The sequence below is a fragment of the Trichoderma citrinoviride genome, assembly GCF_003025115.1.
Source record: "Trichoderma citrinoviride strain TUCIM 6016 unplaced genomic scaffold BBK36scaffold_1, whole genome shotgun sequence".
In the NCBI taxonomy this organism is placed as follows: Eukaryota; Fungi; Ascomycota; class Sordariomycetes; order Hypocreales; family Hypocreaceae; genus Trichoderma; species Trichoderma citrinoviride.
Window position 1 is genome coordinate 1,594,884 of NW_020194709.1, and position 23,610 is coordinate 1,618,493.

The 23,610-nt window shown below is 54.7% G+C and overlaps 5 protein-coding genes across 5 annotated transcripts; 3 read left to right on the top strand and 2 right to left on the bottom strand.

The window, feature by feature from the left end:
- Positions 1 to 7,657: 7,657 nt before the first annotated feature.
- On the top strand, positions 7,658 to 9,946 carry BBK36DRAFT_1174670 (hypothetical protein). Its single transcript, XM_024895933.1, has 3 exons — positions 7,658 to 8,090; positions 8,161 to 8,961; positions 9,040 to 9,946. Exons 1-3 carry the CDS (start codon positions 7,664 to 7,666, stop codon positions 9,909 to 9,911), a joined length of 2,100 nt encoding a protein of 699 aa, XP_024753875.1. The 5' UTR covers positions 7,658 to 7,663; the 3' UTR covers positions 9,912 to 9,946.
- Positions 9,947 to 12,734: 2,788 nt separating this feature from the next.
- BBK36DRAFT_1107653 (hypothetical protein) lies at positions 12,735 to 13,929 on the bottom strand (the record flags this gene model as incomplete). Its single annotated transcript, XM_024889278.1, has 2 exons — positions 12,735 to 13,394; positions 13,528 to 13,929. The coding sequence occupies 2 exons, from the start codon at positions 13,927 to 13,929 to the stop codon at positions 12,735 to 12,737; spliced, it is 1,062 nt and encodes a 353-aa protein (XP_024753876.1).
- A 1,016-nt stretch (positions 13,930 to 14,945) lies between these two features.
- Positions 14,946 to 16,705, top strand: BBK36DRAFT_1174679 (cora-domain-containing protein; the record flags this gene model as incomplete). The annotated part of the gene is made up of 4 exons (XM_024895934.1): positions 14,946 to 15,017; positions 15,129 to 15,539; positions 15,610 to 16,238; positions 16,306 to 16,705. 4 exons carry the CDS (start codon positions 14,946 to 14,948, stop codon positions 16,703 to 16,705), a joined length of 1,512 nt encoding a protein of 503 aa, XP_024753877.1.
- A 2,579-nt stretch (positions 16,706 to 19,284) lies between these two features.
- BBK36DRAFT_1174682 (hypothetical protein) lies at positions 19,285 to 19,580 on the top strand (the record flags this gene model as incomplete). The annotated part of the gene is made up of 2 exons (XM_024895935.1): positions 19,285 to 19,305; positions 19,380 to 19,580. The coding sequence occupies 2 exons, from the start codon at positions 19,285 to 19,287 to the stop codon at positions 19,578 to 19,580; spliced, it is 222 nt and encodes a 73-aa protein (XP_024753878.1).
- A 564-nt stretch (positions 19,581 to 20,144) lies between these two features.
- BBK36DRAFT_1133978 (DNA repair protein) lies at positions 20,145 to 23,149 on the bottom strand (the record flags this gene model as incomplete). The annotated part of the gene is made up of 2 exons (XM_024892155.1): positions 23,031 to 23,149; positions 20,145 to 22,967 (listed from the first exon to the last, which is right to left on the bottom strand). Exons 1-2 carry the CDS (start codon positions 23,076 to 23,078, stop codon positions 20,145 to 20,147), a joined length of 2,871 nt encoding a protein of 956 aa, XP_024753879.1. The 5' UTR covers positions 23,079 to 23,149.
- Between the last annotated feature and the right edge of the window lie 461 nt (positions 23,150 to 23,610).

Genomic DNA, 23,610 nt, shown 5'->3' on the forward strand with positions numbered 1-23,610 from the left:
AGCGATTCAGGCCGCCAATAGTAGCAGAGACGCGCTGCGCCGTTGTGTTCCTAGATCCTGTTCGAAGCAGATAAGAGTCGCCGCCGAAGTGAATGAAACGTATTTATTGGACATCGCTGTGAGCGGTGTTCCGGAAAGGAGTTTGCGCCTGGCAAATGTAAGAATCTGCGGATGAGCTGCATATTAGGTAGGCGAGGATGTGAGCATTCGTCTACTTCCTCTTCTCCAAAGAGCCAACCATGCTCCCTCGCCAGGTGGTTGGCTGATTTGACTCAGCAGCGTCTCGCAATTTGGCGCATCTGCCAGGAACAGAGATAAGACTTGGGGCAAATGTTGGATACAGGTACTTCGTACTTCGTAATGCGTACTGTTCCGTCTTTCTTCGTGTTCTTGTCTGATGCGCCGTGTCTTCAGTCACCTACAATTAGGCCCAACCAGTGTGCTCTCGTGGCTCAAGAAGGGCATCACCGCCAGGGTTCCCGCGAGCTGCGATGGACCTGGCATGATCCAGAGACGTGTCTAAGACTGATTGAAAGAGCGGCAAGCCTACCACTCATCCTGGAAGTGGTTTGCGCGGAAGCTGATGGCGGCCTTCTAGAGTCAGATGGTACCGCCTGTCCCGTTGGTTGACTCGTTTGGCTCGAGGATGCAGCATGGGATCCAGAGTCGCATCGTTGTCGTGGCAGCTTCATGCTTGCTGAGCTGCGGACAGATGGCTCCCTCCTGTTGTCTCCCCTCTTCACCTCCGCCCCCATCGTCTGGCCTTCCCCTCACGCCCTCCTGCAGGCGCATGCAGTGGAAAATGGATAAGTAGATGCGTACTGTAGTATGTATGTATGAACAAGCAGAGATTGTGGGGGAGACCCGCATGACGTGAAAAGTGTGGAAATTATGATGGTCGCGCATGTCTCATGCAATCCGCGTACCTGTTCCGTCACAGCCGTTGTTTGCTTAGGCCACCAAGGTGCACGGCTTGCAGGCTGACGACGAATAGGACCATTACCGGATCATGGGTGATTCCTTTCGCCGGGCTTGTTGAAATGACCCCTCATGTTTGGTGGCTGAACTGCATCGTAGCTCGCCGGGTGTACTCAGACCATGCAAGGTTGAAGCCGTGGCCTTTGCAGCTGATACCTACTTTGCACCAATGCTAGTACGAGTACAGTAACGACAGCAGTATGTCGTGACCGGAGTACTCCCCAAGCAATTGATTCGCTTTCGTGGAACAGCTTCAAGACAGAGTTCGTAAGGGAACGCGGCAGGCAGACTGGCCCCTTGACCGGGAGCCACTGTCAGTCGTGCCGGTTGGGTGATCCTGAAGGAGCAGGCTTGGTGCTGTTCGCAGAGCTGCGATATGAACAAAGTTCTGGCAAGGTGTTGGAGCGAAGGAGACGGCGACGGTGGGCAAAACATAAGGATGGGTGGTGTAGCGCACTATGAGCAGTATCAGCAATATCTCGCGCAAGAAATCGAAGTTCTAGTATGCAGTGTGCAAGAGGAGCATTTGATGCTTGCAGACGACGATGCGAATTCGTCCGCCTCGCCCGGTGCTCGCTCGTGGCTTGGGATGGCAATATTGGAGCGAGCGATGTGCTTGCTTGTGGCATTCTTGGCACTCAGGGCCATATGCAATATTTGATGCTCGCTTCCCAAGCATATTCGATGCGGACGGCATGAGCGGGAGGTTCGAAATGACCAGCCACGCAATCTCGGGCGAAGCTGCATCGTGACTATCCTAATGGTGCAACATGAAGCTGCAGGTGTGAAATTGGGTGAGCTATGAGTCTGCTCAGCATACAGAGAGGGGATCAAAGTAGGCAGGGGGGAAAAGGGGGAGGAAGGGTAGCAGCGAGTTTGCGCTTCTGACCCGCCTGGAACGACGCTCATTTCTCATGGATGTCTCTTTTGTTTCTTGCGTGTGGTGTGAGCCTGCATCCAGGCGCTTGAGTACTAGCCTGGCGACCGTCTAGGACGACGCGGTGCCAACAACGGCGTTTTCGCTTGAGCGATTACAGGCCCTGAAGCAAGCAAAGGATGGTGTCTCTCAACTTTGTGCGGTACCTAACATACTAACAACTGTCAGGCCAAACAACCCGCCATTCGGAACAGTGCTCACCACGCTGCCTTGCCTCATGGCCCTTCGAAGAGGACGTGGCTGGGGAAATGAAATCAGTCCTGCAGTCTTCCGTACATGAGGGAGTATCATTGCGGAGTATACTTCCTTTTCACCCCATTGTGTGACCAGATAAGAATGATTTGTCACATGCTTTGGCCGCGACGGAAGATGAGGTCGAAAAGAAATAGGAGCTGTATGCTTCATTGCGATTAGTGTTCCAAGTGGTCTGAAAGGTCTGGTTCAGGAGTTGGACGAGATGACACAAAACGGAGGTGCCAAGTACCTTACCTTAGTACTTCATATATCATACAAGCACTCCGTAGAGGAGATGCACGTTCGCAGCCTCCGACAACCATTCATGCAATGCATCCCATCAGTGATGAAGCAAGGCCGTCACGAGAAGAGTACAGTACTATACGGGCTTGCTGACTCCATATGGTCGTCGTCGGCTTTGGCCAGAGTGGCTGATGGGGATCGTCCCTCCATCACGAACGATGCACGACATGCCGTCTGGATGCGTCTCCAGCGATGAGCTCACAGTCAAGGCACCGTGTGCTTGATAGACGGACAGGGGTTGACGACCCGTAAATGGACCGTGGTTCGCTAGGACAGAGTCGTACTAGCACGCTCCCCGCAGCGAAAAGCAGCCTGGCCTGCCCTGAGTCCACTGCTGGAACGGCCTTTGCCAATCAACCTCGCATCCACTGGCTTCGAAAATAGATGGCGGAAAGAGGCGGCGCGCCAGCAGCTGGCAGTGTCAGCCTTTAGCACTTGCACACTGCCTCGGCGTTCTTTTGGTCAGCCCAGAGGCGATGCGTTCGTTGACAGCGTCTGAGCGTCCCAGGCGCCTGGGCGGGCGGTAGAAGTAAAATTCCAGGAGTGTTCCGTAAGTAGTAGATGGCACTTTGACTGCTAGATGCTGTTGGTACAAAGTGCCATTGATTGCTGCTTTGTAACCCTGACCGGAAGATAGGCAGCACCACGGGCAACTCATGTTTGTGACAGCCTGAGACCTTTCCTGCTCCTCCCGGGGTGGTGTGACTGAGAAGCAGACGAGACGAGGGCCTTGCAAGCATTCCTGCTAGTTTGGAATACAAGACGAACACACTGCATACGCACCGGCAGACGGGGGTTTGGAGTAGCGTTCGATGCCTTGAGCTGGTTGTTTGACAGCGGCCAGACCGCCTTTGCCCCCAATGACTACACTCACCCACACGCAAGCCACTCGAACACCTTTACCCCCCGGTCGGCGAGGCGAACGGTGTTGTCTGATTTCGGTGGAGGCCTTGCGGAACACGACAATGAAAAATGGAGCGGCCGGAGAGGACGGACTTGTTTGGACGGAACAGTATTCGTACGAAGTTGTTCGTCCATGATATTGCTCCAGAATTGTCAGATCAGGCACCCGCTGACTACCTCAATAACACGCGCCGAACGGAGCAAGACACTTGCTTAAACATTAGTTAAGGTTTTCTAAAGCCTGGCACCTTGTAGGTTTGAGGCATGGAAGGCATGGTCGCAGCACGAAGGACGAAGGACGTTCAACGCAACCTGGAAGCTTGTGTCTCACAAGGTACTGCCGCTAGGCCTTGTCCGAACAAGCTGCTGCGCCCTCGTCCAGATTGGACGTGGGATGCTTCTGCTGTGCTTCCCTCATGTGATCGCGACATGTTCTTGATGCGAAGAACGGAAGGAAAAGACTTGAACATCATGATACGACAGACCGCGGCTGGGTATGGCAGACTCTCTGCACTGAGATACGAAGGAGGCGAAAGAGTGGCCCGTACCGAGGCCCGGGATTTTCGTCATGAGGCAAGGCAAGATGCGGCAGTATGGCGCTGCGTATCACATCTTCGAGGGGAGAACTGGATATCCCGCGAGTGCTTTGCTTCGTAAGTTCGATCTCTCGTCCCCCCTCCTGGAGAGAAAAGCTTGAGCTGTTGACTGCCGGTGTGGACCTTGCGCTTTGTGTTTCGTACTTCGTCCCAGTACAGGAACTCACACCGAGTTCGATGATTCGAGGTTTCAGTTGTTTTCGTCACCTCGTACTGCTAAATTCGTATTTCTTCCGCAAACATTAGCCCTGTAGACAATGACGGAGAGCATGTGGGCAGAAAATCGCACCAAGGTAAGCCACAGGAGCGGTGACTCAGCAATCTCGCCTCCCCTCCCGCCATCCCGCCACCATCGTTATTATTAGTGGCCGTATGACTTCGTAACGGTACTCCCAGCGAGAGTACGGAGTAGAGGATCGTTGTTTGGCTGTGTTATAGCAGAAGAAACGCGGTACGAAGGAGTGAGCTGAGACTGGGGAGGGAAAAACATCTGAAATCTCGCTTGTCTTGAGTTTGCTTCTTCTTCTTCCTTTTTCCTTTTGTCTCAGCCGCGCAGCACTTGTCAAGAGCGGTAAATTTACCACGTTCTCCGTACAGGCATCGAGGAAGGAAGCACTGTCGTGCCCCTACCTAAGCATCTCTCACAGTACGAGTACCTTTCAAAGGAGCCAGGCTACGGGGAATAATGGAAAGTCGTTGAATGGTCGCTGCCTGCCGCTCATTGCCTCATTGCCTCAGGTCCGTGCGTCGCTTTGGCAGCAGTTACACATCTGTCGAGCAGTGGCAGGAGCCAGAAGACCGTCACTCGGTTAGCAGGAGCAATACAATACGTAAAGTGCCAAAGACGATGCATCGAAAGAACATCAGTGATGGAACGACGAGGGCAAAAGGGGGACGGATGTATTGCAGAGATACCCGGCAAAAGAAAAGGCACAAAAGGTGAAATATGATGGCAGCGGCAAGGAAACAATAGCAAGCAAGCAAACAAGCAAGCAACTTTCAAGCAGAGCGAGCAGAGGCAAGAGCACGGCAGCCTGGCACGAGAACAGGAGCAACCTTGAAGCTGCGGCCGGGATAAGCGGCCAAAAGGTCTTGACGCACTAGGCCCGAGGCAATGAGGCCACCAAGCCACCACGATTGCGCTTCGCTCTGTGCACACGCAGTGCAAACGATGACTGAATACCTCTGATGCTTGAGACTCCGTACCGGAATCAGTTTCTACCGCCATGTTTTCCATCTTATGCTATACCGCGAAGATACCTATAGGAGGATTATGACAGTTCAGATCCCCCTCGCGAGGCGCCGACGATCCAGGCACTTCTGTACGTCAGGACGAGATAAGGCGCAAAGTCCTCGGGACTTGTCAAGGCAGGAAAGTCGGCTGCACCGACGAAGTACCTGCCACTGTACTCATCCAACGCACAACTTGAGAACGTGAGTGCAGCGCCTCTGCGGAAGCTGTGGAGAGCCAGCATGGAGGCGGAATCTGCGCCATGTGTGCTGGCTGGGCCACTGGAGCGTCCGCGCCTGCCAGCCATTCGCCAGCCGCAGGAGGGGAGAGAGGGGCGGGGCACCTCCTGGAGCCATTCTGAACCAATCAGCGCGCGCCAGGCCGCAGGTTGGAGAAGCAAGCGGCGACGAGCCAGCCGAATCGATGGCTGCTGCCCATTTTCGCAGCGCATCAAGACGTTTTCGAGCGCAATTTCCTCACCTCCCAGCTCGCAAGTTCGTACCGGCTACGGAGGACGCCGTCGTTGCACGGCGTGTGATGCGGTACTGAGTACTGCGTACCTTCTTTGCGCAGAAAGCGCTCTGGTAGGTCCTGACTGCCAGTTGTGGTGCTAGGCTTGAACCTTCTCTTGTATTAGTGCCGGACCAGGTTAGACCGCGACGACGAAAAAAGGTCGAGAAAATCCAGGTGCATCATCGCAGCACCCCCTTGCGCGTTTCCAAAGTCCCCAAGTCCCGTCGCATGTACCCTCGTACCCTCGTACCCCGGCTCTCCTGTGCTCCCGCACTTGGTGTCTCTGCGTCCCGCTCGCATTTCCTGACTGGCTGGCGGCGCTTCAGTCCGACTCTGGCCTCTGCCGGCCATTCAAAAATATGCCACGACCCCCATGGCCATGATTGATTCTGCTTCTCTTCCCCCATCGAACGTCGCCATGGAGTTCGCTATCGCCCTGTATTAACCTCGCCAGCGACTCTCGAAGTCTGCTCTGGTGCCTCTCTACTCTCCGGCGCATTTCATCGTTTCTGTTACCTGTCTAATATTTGGGAATCTCTTCTTTTTCTATTTCCTTACCGTCACGCCACGTCTTGTCTCTTTATTACTCTGGCCGATTTCCTATTGCGCTTCCTTTTGCCTGCCTGTGCTGTCTTTCTGGTACCTGGACAACGGCGCAACCATACGCACACCAACCGGCCCCATCGCATCTTCTGGCCTCTTTTCCCACCCCTAGCCAACACAGCTCATCATCACTACCTACTCACGGTCCTGCTGACCTGGACAAGAGAAGACACGAAAGAAGAATTCGAGGATAGCCGTGCATTGCTGCCTGTGCTACTCCTTTGACCGCTCTCTCGCCGACTCCTGGCCCTTTCCTGTGTCCTTGTGTGTTTTCCATCAAATCACTCGACTCCCTTCCCTCCCTTTGTTATTTTTTTTTCGGTGGGCGAATCGACTCACTCGGCCTCGCCACTCACCTATTCTGCTCAGTTGACGAGCGCTGTGGCCCCGGCTCTCCAGGCGCTGTCTCACTCACTGTCACTGCCTAGCCTTAGCTGCTCGGGCGCTGTGCTCCGAAATCGCCAGTTGGCGGCCACCTGCCCAGTCAGTCGCCACCTCAGCGCGAAAGAGTCACACAGCCGACCCGACGCTGCTGTATCCACTCCCTGCCAGGCGTCAAAGTCGCTATTCCTCTCCCGCCACGCCGCCAGGCTGTCACCTCCAGTCGCCGCCTTGCTTCAGCCCCTAAGCCTTCAGGCCACGCTGCGAAGAGTCACATCTCACTCGTCGCCGTGATAAATACAAAGCACGCTGCCTGCCGGTGCCCTGATAGCTTCCAGCTCCTCAGCCGTACCTGCATATTCCATCTCGATGATCCCTGGTCCCGACTCGACCCTCGCACCATCCCTGTAGCCGCCGTCGCGTCGACAAGACAAGACCGAAAGCCCGTCCTCTCACAGCCACAGCACCATCGTCATAGGCCCAGGGCCTCGAGCAACAACACAACCGATCTCAACCGGCCTCCGACTCTGCGCCCGATGATAGACTTGCTCTAAGAGTCTCATCAACCCCTCCCACAACCAGCCCGCCAGAGCATTGGTTTCGCGATGCCTCTTGCAACCTACAAAGTTACCTCTCCAGTCGCCGTCTCAGCTTCGTCCACCGGTCTGCTCGTTCGTGAAAAGTCGGCCTATATTCTTGTCTAAGGAAGGCCTTCCTCTTTTCATCTCGAACACGCTTCTGCTGGCAGTGCATTCGCATCATTGAATGCTATTGCTGTAGAAGCAAGCAACCACGACTCGGTACACCCTCGAAACTGTTACAATCCTTCCGGTTGACTTAGCCTTGACGGCGACTGGAAATACGCACGCTGGCTTGACAACATACAAGTCTGCTTTCACTATATTCCAACGACTCTACACCTTTGTAACCCTACGACTCTACAACTGCACCTTCTCCCCCAATCACACGCAACCTTCTCACAAAATGACGTCTGGGACGACTATCTCGCCCGCTTATGACCCCTTGAGTCAATACGCCCCCTATAGCTCCTCCATAGCCTCATCCGCCTCCGCCTCTACCTCCTCTGTATGGTCTGGGTTTGATTCTGCTTCCCAGGCCTCGGACGATGCTTCTCTTTCCACCTCGTCTGAGAGCGACTCATGCCACTCCTACTTCGCCTCACGGGGATCGTCAACATCCGCCTCGACTGATCACCAGGCCCTCGGCCGTCGGCCCGACGTTCTGAGCAGACAGCGCCAAGGCCAACAGGTTGCGCCTGTTCCTGTCGTTCCTTTGGAGCTGCGCCAAAACCCCCGACGCACCGCTGCAGCTGCCGGTGGTGCGGGATGCCCCCCGCCCTTGCTTTCGCGGCAACCGGACCGCAAAGTAAACTTTGTTGATAGCCTTGTCGGTACGTGCCTCTCTAATACTGACACAGTCCGCGATTCCGAGACCCCCTTGCTTAGCCTTTACGTCCGCAGATTCGTCCACTCAGATCGTGGAAGCCATATGGCCCCTCTCTTCTGCCCCGTGCCGCCCGGAGCCTGGCAACCGGACCGTGCTGCCGCTGCGCACCTTTATCCAGGAGACGCTTCGGCGCTCGCGCACCAGCTACTCGACCCTGCAGGTGGCGCTGTACTACCTCATCCTCATCAAGCCCCACGTCCCCAAGCGTGGCTTCACGGTTGAGCAGTACGAGGACCGTTACGCCGACCGGGCTCTTCAGTGCGGCCGGCGCATGTTTCTCGCGGCCCTCATTCTCGCGTCCAAATACCTACAAGACCGCAACTACTCTGCGCGAGCCTGGAGCAAGATTTCTGGCCTCAATGTTCAAGAGATCAACCAGAACGAGGTCGCATTCCTGCTTGCCGTCAACTGGAAGCTGCACATCACAGACGACGTCTTCCAGAGATGGACAGAGATCGTCCTCAAGCACACTCCGCCCCCGCCCCCACCGTCCCCTGGTGCCCTCTCCCAGACCTTTACCCAGCAGACGCTGGAGTGGAAGCAGGTCATCCTGCGACTGGATCCGGATCTAACCAACATCGAGGGGCTCATCCCTGCCCTTCGCGTGCCTGCGAGATCCAGTGATCTCTGCGCACTGTCGCCTCGTAGCATTCTCAACCTTCCCACGGAGCAGCAGCAGAAGCACCCGCGTGTCTCTGTCCCGGCTCTGGCTGCGGCTGAGGACGCTAGCCGTGTTGCCAAGCTTCCCATCAAGTACTTCCCTGCTGCTATGCCCTTGGAGCCGACCCCGACGATGGCCCATTCGACCACTCCTGGTAGGATGGCACCAACATTGGGACCTCTTCCGACGCCGCGTTTGACGCCGCAGTCTAGTGGTATCTGCACTCCTGCAGTGAGTGCGGCATCCCACCTCCTCGGAAAAGGCAGCGCTATGTGCTTGGCCGTGGCTCAAGCTGGCAACCTCAGCACCGTCCAACACCTGGAGCGCTTCCCCGCGACCTCGTCGACGCCCCCACTGAACTACTGTCCCGCCCGCCGCTCTTCTCTTGCCAATTCAATCTCGACCGTGTCCTCTCCCGACTCGATGGTTTCGGATCATTCGCACACCTCTCGCTCGTCCTCCATTTCGTCTGCATCATCTTTCGCTAGCGCGACCCTCAACGGCTCGTTGACGGCTCAGTCGCGATCCCGATCGATGAAAGCGATGAATGAGAGGTCGAGTTTGAGGACGACTATCCAGCCCGTATCAGAGAGCTATGAAGAGTTTAGTTTCACGTCATCCCCCGAATCGTATACCGGCCCGGTTGCGAAACTCGGTGGCCTTTCCGTGGAAACCCCTTTGGCAAGACAGCAGCGCGAGTTGGAAGGTATGTCACGGGACGCCGCTTCAGACGCCGCACGCGCTCTTCAGCATTTGCACAGCCAGAGCATCCGCAGTGCCCAGTTCACGCCCTCAGCGCCCATTGCGCCCAAGGCCAGCCTTAAGCGTAGCAGAACCGCGTCGGTCGACCAGCCTCTGCATGAGCATGTCCGCGAGATCCTTCATTGCGCGCCTCAAGGTGCTAGGAGTGCTCCTTGGCCAATTGCTCGCTCGCGACGACTTGATGGATCAGAGCCTTACTTTCAGGTGCCTGTTCTCCCCAGCCCGGAGGACACGAGGAAGCGACTCTGTTGCTCTGCCGAAGCGGCCAGTGGCTATCAAGCGGCAACAGGCAACCACTCATACGGCCTCCGGGAGCCAAGTTTTTGGGGCATCCTTAACTGAAATTTACACGGGGCGTTTGTTACATTGTCAAGCTTTATACGCGAACTGTTTTTGCCAATCAATCTAATGCTGTCCTTTCTCACGGATCTGGTCTGGCCATCATCACCGATCCTCTCTTTCGTTACTCTCTCTTTTGCTGCACTTTTACCCCCTTCCCTTTGTTAGAAGAATTTACGGTTCACATGGATGGCGCTCGAGGGGGAGGCCAGGGGCGTCTCGTTGACAACAGAGCTTTTGATATCGCACCCCTCGGGCAGAGGGTACGTTTCTGCAATCATCATACAACACCGGACATGGTATTCCAAGGCAGCGGCTTCGCCTTGGAAAAAAAGTGCGTTTAATCTTTTTACTGTTTCTACATCCAGAAACAAGGGAAATTATATATGGATGGCTACAACGATGGTGACACGAAAGATATCCTGTAAAGTGTGGAAAGCAATTTGAAGGTTTGTACCCAGCGGTGGGAGGTTTGGAGGCTGGTTTTGTGTGTTTACTGTACGACTAGAAGCTTTTGATTTCATTTGCGACCATACCTTTTTTTGTACTTTTTTCTTCTTTTTTGCTCTACCTACTAGGCCAACGAAGCCTCGTCCGCTTGGATACCCCTCTCTGTACGTAGAGAGGATGGAAGTGAGCGGATGAGGAATAATCAGACATGATGACGAGCAGCTGCTGGCTTTCCTTTGCCCCATGCGTGATACTTGAGCGATCAAATCAAAGCTACAAGCACCGACAAGTGCCCAACGAGATCCGCCTGAGCATAGGTAGCTGTACAGCTATAGCCAGTTCAACTGGTAGGTGCGGACAAATACCTTACGGATACTGCTACATGTCCACTACCTGAGCATGCTTCCCTTGGCCGATCTTCTCAGAAGCACAAAGTGATGCCGGCACGGAGTATGCTGACCTGTGGGACTTCGGCTTCGAGGAAGAACCCAAGACGCTTGCTCACAAAAGGAGAAGAGGGCTTATGACCAGACAAGGAAGAGAGGGGGGAGAAAGCCACACGCCTTGTCCCATCCTGGTTGAGATGCCTAAGAATCCCGACGGCTGTTCTGGCTTGCGTGTGTGAAACCGCCTACCGAGTGAGTCATGAAAATCGTCTCGGAGCATGGGGCCCTAAAAATTTCACTCGTTGCCAGCTTCCTGAGGCCGGGAGCTTGCCTAGTCGGGTAAGCGGTGGCGACTGATGGAGGGTTGCTCGTTGGTGAGCGTTGCTCGTTGCTCGCGCTCCATTTCCATTTACACTGTGGCTCTTGCTATGCAGTGGGCTTGTATCAACGTCGAAACTGAGCTCCGCGCTCAAAGTATGCGATGTTTGTAGCAGATACGCTTGGATAGAGGTCGCAATCCTATGGGAAGCGAGCATCTTGTTTGTGTGATGCCAACTTTCCAAAAGAGGAGATTCTCTTGACCACGGTGGAGTCTTTCGGCCCTGGTCACTTGGCCGTTGTGAGTCCTTCCCCGGAGAGCCAGACGATGGGTAAGGCCTTCGCGTCCTCGTTCACGGCGACGTCTAGGGTACTATGGGCTGGCCCGGCCAGATTGTGAAAACACCGTGAATGAGACGGGGGGCTGCCTTCGCGTCACGGTCCATGTCGCGACTCGTGTGCCAGTGGAGTGGGATATGTTCCATTTCTGCTGGCCTCGCCAAGGTTGACGGGAAGTAGACCGACACATATGCCTCATAGCTGCAGCTGTTGTTGAGAGTTCTACGTGTTGCTGCGTCAATGGCCTCCCTGTTATCGACCAGTCATTGACTGCCCTCCCTTGAATGGCCTCCCCGCGGAGTCGGAAGATGGGAGTAGCTTTTCGATCAAAGCCGGACAAAGGACGGGCCACATGAGGAATGAACTGGAGGCATTGATAGCCAGTGCTTTGTGATATTATTGGGGACGGATGAAAATCCCTCTTCCTTCGCTGCCTATAAGTTATGCGCTCGCATTTCGTAAACCACACATGAATAGACCACACATACATATGCGCACATAACAAAGGAAGATTGAGGGGAAGAATTGAGATAAAGGTAAGGAAGTGATAAGAGACAGCACGTAGCTGAAGTGGTACCGTAGATGGGGGCCACCGAATGATTCAGCCTCTCCAAGAATGACAGACGTGGATGTGAGCCAACCATTGAGCGTGATACAAAACTCGAGTTTTCCGCGCGGCTGATTCGTCTGTTGACCTCAAGCTTATCCAAAGCCCTGGGTATGAGCTGTCCTAGCTCGGCAGACGTGAGCCCTTTAGGGAGACGGAGAGAGGCGCGACCACCGAATGGTGATGTTCCGGTTCAATGTGGGCGTGACAAGACGAGAGACTGACGGGCCGTTGTCAGGGTCAACCTAGGGACCGCGTTGTCCAGCCGGCTTGCTGGACCGTTTTGCGCGGATTTTCTGTGTACACCAGTTGTGTATCCGTTCGACGAATGTTGTGTAACCATACCCAAAGCTCACCTGACCATCGGTTGATATTGATGCATGAATGCACCGATGCTGCAGCACCGGTTATACAAGAAATAGCGACCAGCAGTCTCAAATATCATCCTGGCCTCTGCATTTGGCCCAGAGGCAATGGCCTCCACTGTGCCCTGCATACGTGAGGGCTGCCCAATGGCCTTGGGAGGAGGTGGATGAGAAGAACAGCCGGCGAATACGTGGTATTGCCCGTCCCATCATCCTCATGACCACTATCGTCATAATCGTCCATTTCTCGTACAGGTGAGGTCGTCATACATCCGCAAGCTGCAGTGATGCCCTGCCAGCGCACGCTTCCTAAAGGGATGGACGCCTGTCGGCCGACGAGAGGAAAGGGTGGAGAGAAAACCTAGATGTCAGACCGTCGAACCACAAGGTCTGCTCTATGGTCTGGGATATGTAGCGAGAGGAAAAGGGCGCTTCTGACTCGTCGTAGCAGTTCTCTCGTCTCGTTAGGGTCGCCTCCCCATTCGATACGACGCTCCAGTCCGATGATCTCCTTCCTCACAACGTCTGCAGGCAGGCCATCAAAGACCCAGGTGCGGAAGAGGCAGTTGATGGCCAGCAGATTGGGCACCTCGGCATTAAGCATGGCGTTGCGGATGAGCTCAATCTTGACCTCCCAGGTGGGCTGGGTGAAGAGCCTTCCGCAAGTCATGTAGCCACCGCGACAAAGCCAAAAGAGCTGCCGCTGCATCTCATCGTCCCAGGGGCCGGTAATGAGTCGATCAGGAATACGTGTCAAGGGATGGATATCTTGGGAGAACCAATGAATCCCTCGGGCTGCAAAAGCTGGCCACTTGATCGCTTGCTGGTAGTCTGCCTCGAAGCACTCTCGCGCATTAAAATGAGAGAATCCCCCGTTGTAATCGTGGCCGACTTCTTGAGCATCATGAACCCAGAAAGCACTGTGTTGAAAGTGGCGCCCTCGCCCGTGATTATCGGCCCAATTCTGCTGTGCTTGCAAGATCAAGTCTATGCTGATCCAAGGTTGATCGAGCACTTGGGACTGCACACAAATAAGACCGGGTTAGCATTATGGATTCCCGACCGAGGCTGGCCGCTTTGCACCACATATGGAGACCACCCGCTTGATCCTACGGGCCCTGAGAGCAGGGAGACAGGAGGAAGACACCACGAACCTGGAATAAGGGATCTCCGCCGCACGGAACATGCTGGGCATCTTGGAGCCAAGGCCCATGGACTATCGCGGGGTCGGTCGGGATGCCGAACCACTGCTCCCACGTCTCATGGAATGCCCGGATGAAGAGACGTAACAGTGTGGCTCGACCCGAAAGCTTCATGCCAATGAAGTTGCTCACCCGGGGAAGAGAGAGGTTGGCGCTGTGTAGAAGGATGCTTTCGAGGATTTCCGCCGGAAGGGAGTCGAGCGTGCTCCGGTGGCGCGTTGTTCGAGTTGCCATGACCGAGGACAGAGACTTCTTAGTCCGCAGAGCCTTGACAGGCGGTTCGCACAACGCTTGAGGCCGGTTCGTGACGGGCGTCTTGCGCTTGCCCCGTACGTGGATCTTGGTGAGCTCCATGAGCAGAGACGGCGGTCGCTAGATATCTATCTGCGACTGCGAACCATTTGACATTGGGTATGCCCAAGCCGGGTCCCAACGATGGCTGAGCCAGCGAGAAACCATACGGGTCTGGGGATCGTTTTCTGGGGAGGAATACCAGGCGATTTAAGGTGGAGCCGGAACCCTTCGCGGCTCGACTACCGACAGCTTCTTGTCTCGTTGCGGTAAGCCCAGGCCGAGACGGCGGTGAATAGACTTCAGCCGAAGGAGTGCTCCAGAGGTTCGATGACTTTGTGCAAATGCTGGGGCTTGCTGTGCCGGGAGGAGTGCATCAGGTTGGAGTATCAATCGCTAGACAGGTGCCCATGGATTTCTCAGCTCCATGGGGCTGGTCCAGTCATCGTGCCTTTCTGGCGCTGCAAAAGAGCGTGAATGGAGGATGTAACATTGAGCAAATGACGTCGACGAATTGATACCGTACAAGTGCTGCAAGGATGCCGTTTTGAGGCACTCTGCAGTTTCTCGACAACACCGAGAGTTGATAAAAGAGAAAAAACAATCTGAAGTTGACGATGGAATGGAAGTTGACCTTGCGCAAGAAGTGATATGTACTCCGTAGTTCGTACCTTCCCCGTTCTTGCTGTAGCTTATCATTTGAGGCGTTCCTGCGTTTTTCCTTCAGCATGGGGTGGGCAAGACCGGCAGGTGGTCCGTGCGCATTGATTGCGATAGCGAGTAAATTTTGGAAAGAAACCTCTTGCCATCGATCTGATGCTGGACATTACGGTCGACGAGCTGAGCAAAAGAGGGCCGCCAACTTCAACTCCTTTGTCTCTCTAATTATTATCATTGAGACTCTTAAGTCTCCATATTGTCTAAAGTTTACTTCATCATCACGACTCTACCTGCTGTATCAGAGGCAGCAGTGCCGCTACAGACGACGCAATCGACTCGATCGACGGCAAAGTTGAGAACCACCAAAAACAAAAAGTGTCCATGTTGATGCTCTCTTGTGCCCGCGCCACTCTATAGCGATGCAATCCGCGGCATTGCGATCGCCGGTGCCATCGCGAAGCCTTCTGCGATTCTTGCGCTCCCAGACCGACGTCTCGTTCTTCAGTTACAGCTGCGCTCATGGCTGCCTCGGCCGAGTGACGAACGGCGCCCCCGGGCAGCGAGTCGCCAGAGCGCATTCGGCCGTGACCAAGCCCGGCGAGTCCATGCACTTCACCGAGCTCGAAGCATCGATATTCAGCTTGGAACCGTTCCCAATGGGAAAGGTGTTTCGAAAGGCCTGCGCGCGAACCCTCAAGAGGAAGCCCTTTTGTACGTCGGCGGCGGCGTACCAGAAAGCAGTTGGTGAGGATGGAGATCCAGCACCTGATTCAGCTCCCTCTTGGCAGGAGAAGTTATGGGGCATTGGAGCGCGGAAAGGAACCAAGACGCTCAAACCAGACGATTTGCCTTCTCGCGACGACGCGGATCACGGCTCGTCCATGTTTAACAACCGGCGTATCCTATCCGCCAAGGCGGCGCTGGAGCCACGATTACGATGCACAGAGGTCGATGAGAACGGCAAGGTGATTCTGATGGATGGCGAGTTCAAAAAGACGGAACTGATTGCAAAGGTACGATGATGCGCCGCGGCTTCTCCCGACAAACAATGGCAATGCTAACCGAGGGGTCATGGACATATAGTACGGCTTACTGCCTCGCGATCTTCGCAAAATCGACTCATCCAATCTCCCGCACATTCTCGTTCGCCCTCAGGCTATCCTGCTTAACCTGCTACATCTCCGTGTCTTGATCAAGCGCGATCGAGTGCTCCTGTTCGATGTGTACGGCTCCAAGACCTCTTACCCGCAGTCTGCTTTCATGTACGATCTTCAGGGGAAGCTCCAGCAGAAGCCTCCTCCTGGGGTGCCGGGACTGCCCTACGAGTTCCGTGCTCTCGAGGCCGTCTTGACGTCGGTCACGTCGGAGCTGGAGGCGGATTTCGAGTCGGTGCGAGAGCCCGTCATGCGCATCCTCAGCGAGCTGGAGGACGACATTGACCGGCAGAAGCTGCGCCAACTCCTGATCCTCTCAAAGCGAGTCAGCACGTTCGAACAAAAGGCCAAACTGGTGCGGGACGCCATTGAGGAACTACTGGAGGCGGATGATGACCTGGCCGCCATGTACCTGACGGAAAAGGTGCACGATTTGTATCGGAGCACCGATGATCACACAGAAGTTGAGATGCTGCTGGAGTCCTATCATAAACTCGCCGATGAAATCGTGCAGGAAGCTAGCAACTTGGTTTCTGGTATCCGGAACACGGAGGACCTGTAAGTTTAGCTCGTTCCTTTCCACTCCATCATATCTTGTTGTGTTGATTCTAATGCTGTGCCACAGCGTACGAGCAATCCTCGACGCCAATCGCAACGCCCTCATGCTTCTAGAACTCAAGTTCAGCATCGGCACGCTGGGACTGGCAATGGGCACATTCATTGCCGGCCTCTACGGAGCCAACCTGGAGAATTTTATCGAGGAAACAAACTGGGGCTTCGCGGCGGTCACGGCCGTCTCGACGATCTTTTCTCTGGTGGTCTGCTGGTACGGGTTGGCCAGGCTACGCAGGATCCAGCGCATCAAGATGGCGGGCGATGAGCGGCCTCGGCTATCTCGCGGGCAGCCCTACTACGAGGACGGCGCTGCCCTGGGCATCCTTGACTCGAGGAACAGGGAGCTGCTGCTACGGGCACACATGCAACGGACACTTAACAACAAGAAGAAGTGGTGGTTCTCGCGATGATCTCACGTAGTGAGTCGTGGGTACCGACAGAGACAGGCAAGAAAAGAAGAGAGAAGAAGAGAAAACGAAGAAGAAGGGATGGCCATCATTGGCTGCTCGTCCATACTTGTACGCCTCTCCCCTTATTATCTTGGCATATAGATGGCGTTGTGGGCGGATATGAATGGAATTGGGGTGTACAATCTTCAGCTCTTTTTTTTTTTTTTTTTTTTTTTTTTGGACGTTACTCCATTCAAGGATGATAAGATGAAGCAGGATGATTTACGATAGTCTACGGGCGAATTGATCCTTGGGAGGGCATCTCACCTCAGTCTCCGGGTCTGGCTCGTGGCAGTATTGGAAAATGATAATACATTGCTTGCCACCCATGTACGATAGACGCGTGTCGCAAGCAGCGCATACTCGTGCAGCAATACAGCAACACTTGTGCAGCACACTTTGTACAGCAGCACACTGCAACGTACCTTACCTACAGCGTGCAGCATACAGCAAGCCGTGCAGGAGGCGTGCAGCACACACCGCCCAGAGGACTCGCGGATTCTGCTCGAATGGACGAATTGCCGGCATTTTCAGTCGATTGACAGACGACACCGCCTCTGCGGGCATCAGGCAACCAGCTTGGTCATGGGCCAATGGCGGCGGTAGGCGGGCGCAGGAACAGAATACGGTGAGCAGCAACAGCAGCAGCAGCAGCAACATGTGCCTGCTGTGCCTGTGCCTGTGCCTGAGAGACGGTGACCGTAGTACATGGCTGCAGCGGTAATGTCGTTTGCAGGAGGCTTGATTGGAATTGGCGGACAGGTGGGCTGTTTTTTGGGAACATGTGAGAGAGAGGGGGGAAGGGGGGTAGAGGGGAAAAAGAAGGGGAAAAGAAGGGCGGGAAACTCAAAAAAAGGGGCAAGATGGATGACACGCGAAAAAGGATGTTCACGCACATGCAAAGCATGTGAAGCCATCGAGAAGCAAGCATGCACTGGTAAAAGAGTACGTACCTTGAGAACAGATGGGAGAAAGGATGGAAGTACGGTTGGGATTGAGTTTGAGACACGTTGACGTCATTCGAGATGGCCTTTCACGATGAGATAAGGCAGAGAGACCAAATCGCCGGAAACGCTGATGCAATCCACGGGAAGTATGTACATTGAGAGATACGGACAAAGGCCCGTATCCAAGATCACGATCCGTTCCTCTGACACACGAACGTGCTTCGCTCCGACAAGGCGAGGCGGCACAGACGAAGAATGGCCGGGAAAATCAAGATTCCCCAAGGACCAGGGTTGGTGCATACGTCAAGGGGGGTCCACCGGAGAGCTTAGCAGTGAAACCTTGCAAAAAGCGAGGGCCTAGGAGGAGACGAGACGATGAGGCGGACGGCCGCCTTACCGCAACAAGAGGCGGAGAAGATGCGCTACCGGATTGGACCATGTACATACATGTGCAGCCGCCGGAGGAGACGCGCCGCAGGGGGGAGAGCGACTCTTGACGAGAACGAGGGAGAATGAATTCCATTGCGCGAGTGAATCAGTGTCCTGTAGCACGCAGAAGGTACAATCTCTTCTTTGTGGCATACCTTGGGCGAATAACCTGAATTCTAACGGTTTGGTGGTGGTGACGCCGCTGTGGCTGGTGATGAAGCTATGACAGCGCAAAGTCATTTTGACGTCATGGAAGGCCCTTCTTTTCTTTCTTTTCCTTCCGTCGCCTTGGCCTGCCCAAGGCTGTTGGACGGCCAGACAGCGCTCTGACTGGCCAACGGCCTGCCGCATTTTCCTTTCCTGTCAACTGACGCTTCCGATCTAGCGTTTTGGCCCAAAGGCGATGTTACTGGAATAGTACGGCCTAGCACAAGCCGTGCCGTAGCCACGAAATTGTGTGTTATGTATGTCAGAAGCCGGTATGACGAAAGTGATTGGCAGGTGGTCCATACAGCCATCCATCTCAAACACCAATGCGGAAGGGACTTGCAATTAGATTTTTTTCTGATAGTGAAGAAGAAGAAGAAGCAGAAAGAAAAAGCGGACAGACAGCGAAAGAATGATGTGGGTTCTTCTTTTGCGTCCAAGAACCGGTGAGCGGCAGGAGCCTGCAGGAGGGGGAGGGGAGGAGCCAGGGATGCCGTCAACAATGTCATCTCAATGTTCATGTGTGTCTTGATGTACATCATGGAGCTGAATGCCAAGGCAAGGTACCTGTGTGGCGCTTTTTCAAGTTCCATGGCAAATGCACGTACCACTCTTTCCCTCCCTCCCTTGCTACTCGTACGTTATCGTCTTTTGCAGTTTCCCTGTGTGAGAGGCGACAAACTGGGGACAAACGACCGTTAGCTCTTTCGAGTTTGTGTATAAGAGAAGTGCAGTCGCCACCCCTTCCTTCTGCTCCTTCCTTTCCTCTTCTTCTCTATAAGACTCCTTCCCCATCAACAATCACCAAAACAAACGATACCACTTCTACACCACCACCAATCAAACCTTTCTATTCGAAACTCGACAACAAGCCAACCTACCAAACTACGCTCTACAGCACCTTACAAACACCACACACAACAACACATACAAAGTCCACAAGACAAATCAGTCATCATGGGTGCCGTCGTCTCTTGTGTAAGCATCACCCTTCCCTTTCCAAATTACTACCTATTATTAGACCAATCCTTCTAACATTCAATCTCCAACAGTTCGAAGCCATCTTCCGCACGATTGGCAGCGTCATCATGGCCATCATCAGCGGCATCGGCAACATGCTCACTGCTATTATCAACGGCATCGTCGCCTTCTTCGGCATCATCATCTCCTGCCTGACGTGCGGTCGCTCCGGCGGCAACCGTCGCTACAGACATCGAGGCATGGGAGGGTCCAGAGTTAGGAGTACCGTATAAATCTGAGCTGGAAGAGTGAGAAGTAGAGAAGGAGCGTGATGGAACATCGATGCTCCCCGTTTCACGAACCGGTTATGATTTTACGACACATGGACGCGAAAGAAACGAACCACCCACCCTCACATCTCCACAAAGAGCAAAGCAGAGAGGTCTATTTGCGATCGTGTGGAGGACGAACCACCAATTTCCTTGCCTGTTTTTTTTTTCTTTTTTTGGACTCTTGAGATACCTGGACCTCTAATCAACCCCCGGACGCGGTGGCATATTATGGGCTTTCCTTTGTCTTGCTTTACTACTACCCATTTCATAGTCTGAATAATTGACGTTGTCACCAACATTTCTCTCTCTCTCTCTCTCTCGCGTATGTGTCCCAGTGTTGCTTGTTGTGTACCATCGAATGACAATTGACGCTGTCACCGACACTCTTCTCTCTCGTGCATGTGTCCCTATGTCGCTTATTGTGTACCATCAAATCACACGCCATGTCGTTTAGATGCCACTCAGGGTGGGGTTTATGGAGAGGAAAGGGGGTTAGGATCTCCCTATACACGTAAAACCCCTAGGCTAGTCCTCCTCTTCCATCACATTTCTGTTAAAGAAGCCGTAGATTTGCCTGGCCGACGTCTTGCCCACAATCGGCTCCAGCTCCTTCTCCGTCATGTTGGCCATCTCCCGTATGTTCTCCGTGTCCAGCACCAGGCTCTTGATGTTTTGCGGCGTCACGCCCGGCACCTTGGACAGCATCTCCTGGGGCTCCTGGTTAAAGACCTGGTCCTCCACCTTGGAATCCTTGTCCAGGCCCGCCTGCACCGCCGCGATCGGATCGGGCTCGTGCTCCAGCGTTTTGAGCGAGGCAAATATCTCGGCCGTCTCGTACGGCGACGAGGACCAGATGATGCGGAGCTTGGGGAACGCGAGCGTCAGCAGCACGAGCTTGGACTGGAGATCCGACGAGACGTTGGTGGGCGCGACGCTGTTGAGGCTGCCGGAGAGGTCCGCAAACGGCTCCAGCGTGAAGGACTTGTTCTGGTCGAACTCGATGAGCAGCATGGGGTTCTTGTAGTGCTGGAACATGGTCTCGGCCTGGCTGTACAGCCTGCCGTCCTTGAAGGACGAGATGAGATCGCTGATGGACTTTCGCTCCACGCAAATGTTGGGCGACAGGATGTAGTCGCCCACCGTGAGCATGCACGGCACCACCACCATGGAGCGTCCGTGCAGCAGAGACGGCAGCGAGGACCGGAACTCTCGCACGTCGACAACGACCCGCGGAGGCTCTGCCGTGGCCGCTAGCTTGCCGCCTCCGGCGATGCGGGTGTTGACGGTGCGCAAGAAGGCCTCCTGCGGGTCTTCGATGCCGTGCGGGTCGACCGTCATGACCAGCGACATGCTCGCCCGCTCCTTGATGAGCTTGGTGAAGGCGTCCTTTTCCCTCCTGACAGAGGAGAGGTACCGCTGCTCCTCCACCGAGCCCCCGTAGTACAGAAAGTATACCTTGACGTTGCGGTCGTTGTGTGAGGAGCGGTACACCTCCACGCGGCGGATGAAGGAGGCGTCGGGCTCGTACATGATGATGTAGCGCGGCTTGACCTCCTCCAGCACGTGCTCATCCTGGTCTCCGTCGTAGGCGTGAACAATCACCAAGTCCTGCATCTCGTACAGCTGATAGTAATCCTCCATGTTCTCGAGCGGGTCGGCGGCAATGTCGTCTTTCTGCTGCAGCGCTTCCTCTTCCGTGATCTGGACCTCCGCCATCAGATCGGCCACCTCCCCAGGCTTCTCGAAATACTGCGCAATACTCCCATTGTCGGTACGCCCGGACATGATCATAGAGCCTCCGATATTGCCTCCGCCGCGCATTCTCCGTCGTTTGTTTGCTGGTGCCTTGCCGCCCCTAAGGCTGCCGCCGTGCCCTGACCGCGTGTCTGTTGCCCCGTTGAGGGCTTTCTGGTTCTCGGCAAACAGGGTGGCGCTGACCTGCGCAAACTGTTTCTTCCATCTCAGATAGTTTCGAAGCTTCCGCCTCAGCATGAAGTTGGCGGACGGTTTGTGGGCTTCCTCGGCACGCTCGGGCTCAAGCTCTGGGTCATCTGCGGCGGAAAACCCGCCCCTGTCTACATTCTTTGGCTTGATATGCATAGTCTGAAGGAAGTCGCGCAGCTGCCGACACGTATCCGTGTTTGAGCACATGATGAGTATGCCCCCGTTAGAGTCATCTCGGACCTGTGGCTCATAGAAAAGGTCTCGATCGATTTCCTCCAAAACCTCTGCGAGTATGCCCCATTTCGGTAGCTCCTCAAGGACGGGGCGCAAAGAATCAATGTTCTCGCCACTCTGTGATACACTTTTGGGACTGGCAGAGTAAACACGCCTGCGTGCGGTGTCAAAGATGGTCTGGGCAGCATCCAGAAACAGCCAAGGGGATTGAGACTGCCGGGTGGACCCGGGAGGAGGAGAATGCGCGGCGTGTATGGTGTCGAGGTGCTGGAGAAAGGACACGGCATCATAAGTGAGTATGTTGCTGAGAAGTCCGCGCAGAATAGTCAAGTCGTTGACAATCTGGCGTGTCTTCCAGCTGACGCGATGCCAGTTTGGATCCAGCTGCCGGCGAACCATTACGTCAAAGTTCTTGAGCAAGGCGCTGTCCAGGTTCCAGTCGTCCATCTCCAAGCCCGAGTTGCCCTTCTTCAGCTCGTGAATGCTGACCTCGACGCATTCCATGATGGCATTCTGAATGTCCCTCATCGCGTCCGTCATGGGCACTTCAAGCTCAATGACTTCCGCCTTCTTCTTGCCTTCAAGAGACTGGGCAACGGTGACGTGGAACCTGGGCCAAAGGGACGCCTTTTTGAGGAAGAGATTCCTCATCATGGTGGCCAATGGCGAGAACCCCGTCGTGAAGGGATCCGGATTGTCTGAGAAGGCCTTGAGAAAGCCCACTTTGTTCTTTTGCCTATACACTCGCAGAATGAAGGCCTCTAGAGACGTGGCGATGATTCGATCCGCGTGGAGAGCAATGATGCCGGTGATGAGCTCGGGGTTCAGCAGTCCCGTCAGCAGATCGACCACGAGAATGCGAGATGTGATGCTGAAGATGCCTCCATTCGCATACATCTTCTCCCTGGCACCGACGGTCTGAAGATCGGTGTTGACCACGGTTAAGCCGCGTGCCTTGGGAGACGCACTGATGGCGGCATGCTCGGCCAGGGCTTCGCCAATCCAATTGTTCTCGCGCTCGTTGGCGCCGACAACGACAATGAGATTGCTTCCCGCAGCATCGTAGGAGTGCAGCAAATTCGTGACAATGCGCATCTGGCCCAGGCCACGGGCGAGAATCACGAGTTCATCTTCAGCTCGGAGCTCCTGGAACAGCTGCTGCTGGTATTCCTATGGGGACTGGATTAGCCCGTGGGCAGAGACCGGGGGGAGACTGGCAGCAGGAGAACCAACCAGGGGCAGCGATAGTTTGACTGGCTGCGGCGCATTGCTGGTCGACATGCGGGGCGCCGAGGGGATGGTGATGATGCTTCATGGCCGAAGCGTGAAGTTGAAGCTGTAAGAGTTCCGTTCTAAGATGCAGTGGATGTTAGCTGCATGAGGTGCCCGTCCGTTACCTAGACGGAGCCGTTTTAGTGTGACGGCTAACGCTGGGGAATTGCCGTTTGGTCTTGGTCTTTTTCACGTGATACTTTTCTATTGCTAGTACTCCTTATTACTCATTCCTAAGCCGTTTTGTACGTGATCCTGAGGACGCAAGCAATGACATGACACTACATCACCAAGGCAGGGCCCAAAAGTACCGAGTGCATTCATCAATAAATGAAACACCAGAGAGCGATTGCAGTGATACTTCATATGCGTCTGAATCTCAATTCTCCCAAAAATGGTATTACCCAAAGGTCCTACAGGGTGGCATGTCGCACAGCTGGCCCAACCAAGGCTTGGACAGGACCGGACAGGACAAATGCAGTGAGTGCCAATGACGTCTCGGCCAACGTCATCCAGCTAACGCCACCGGTCTGCTTGAACC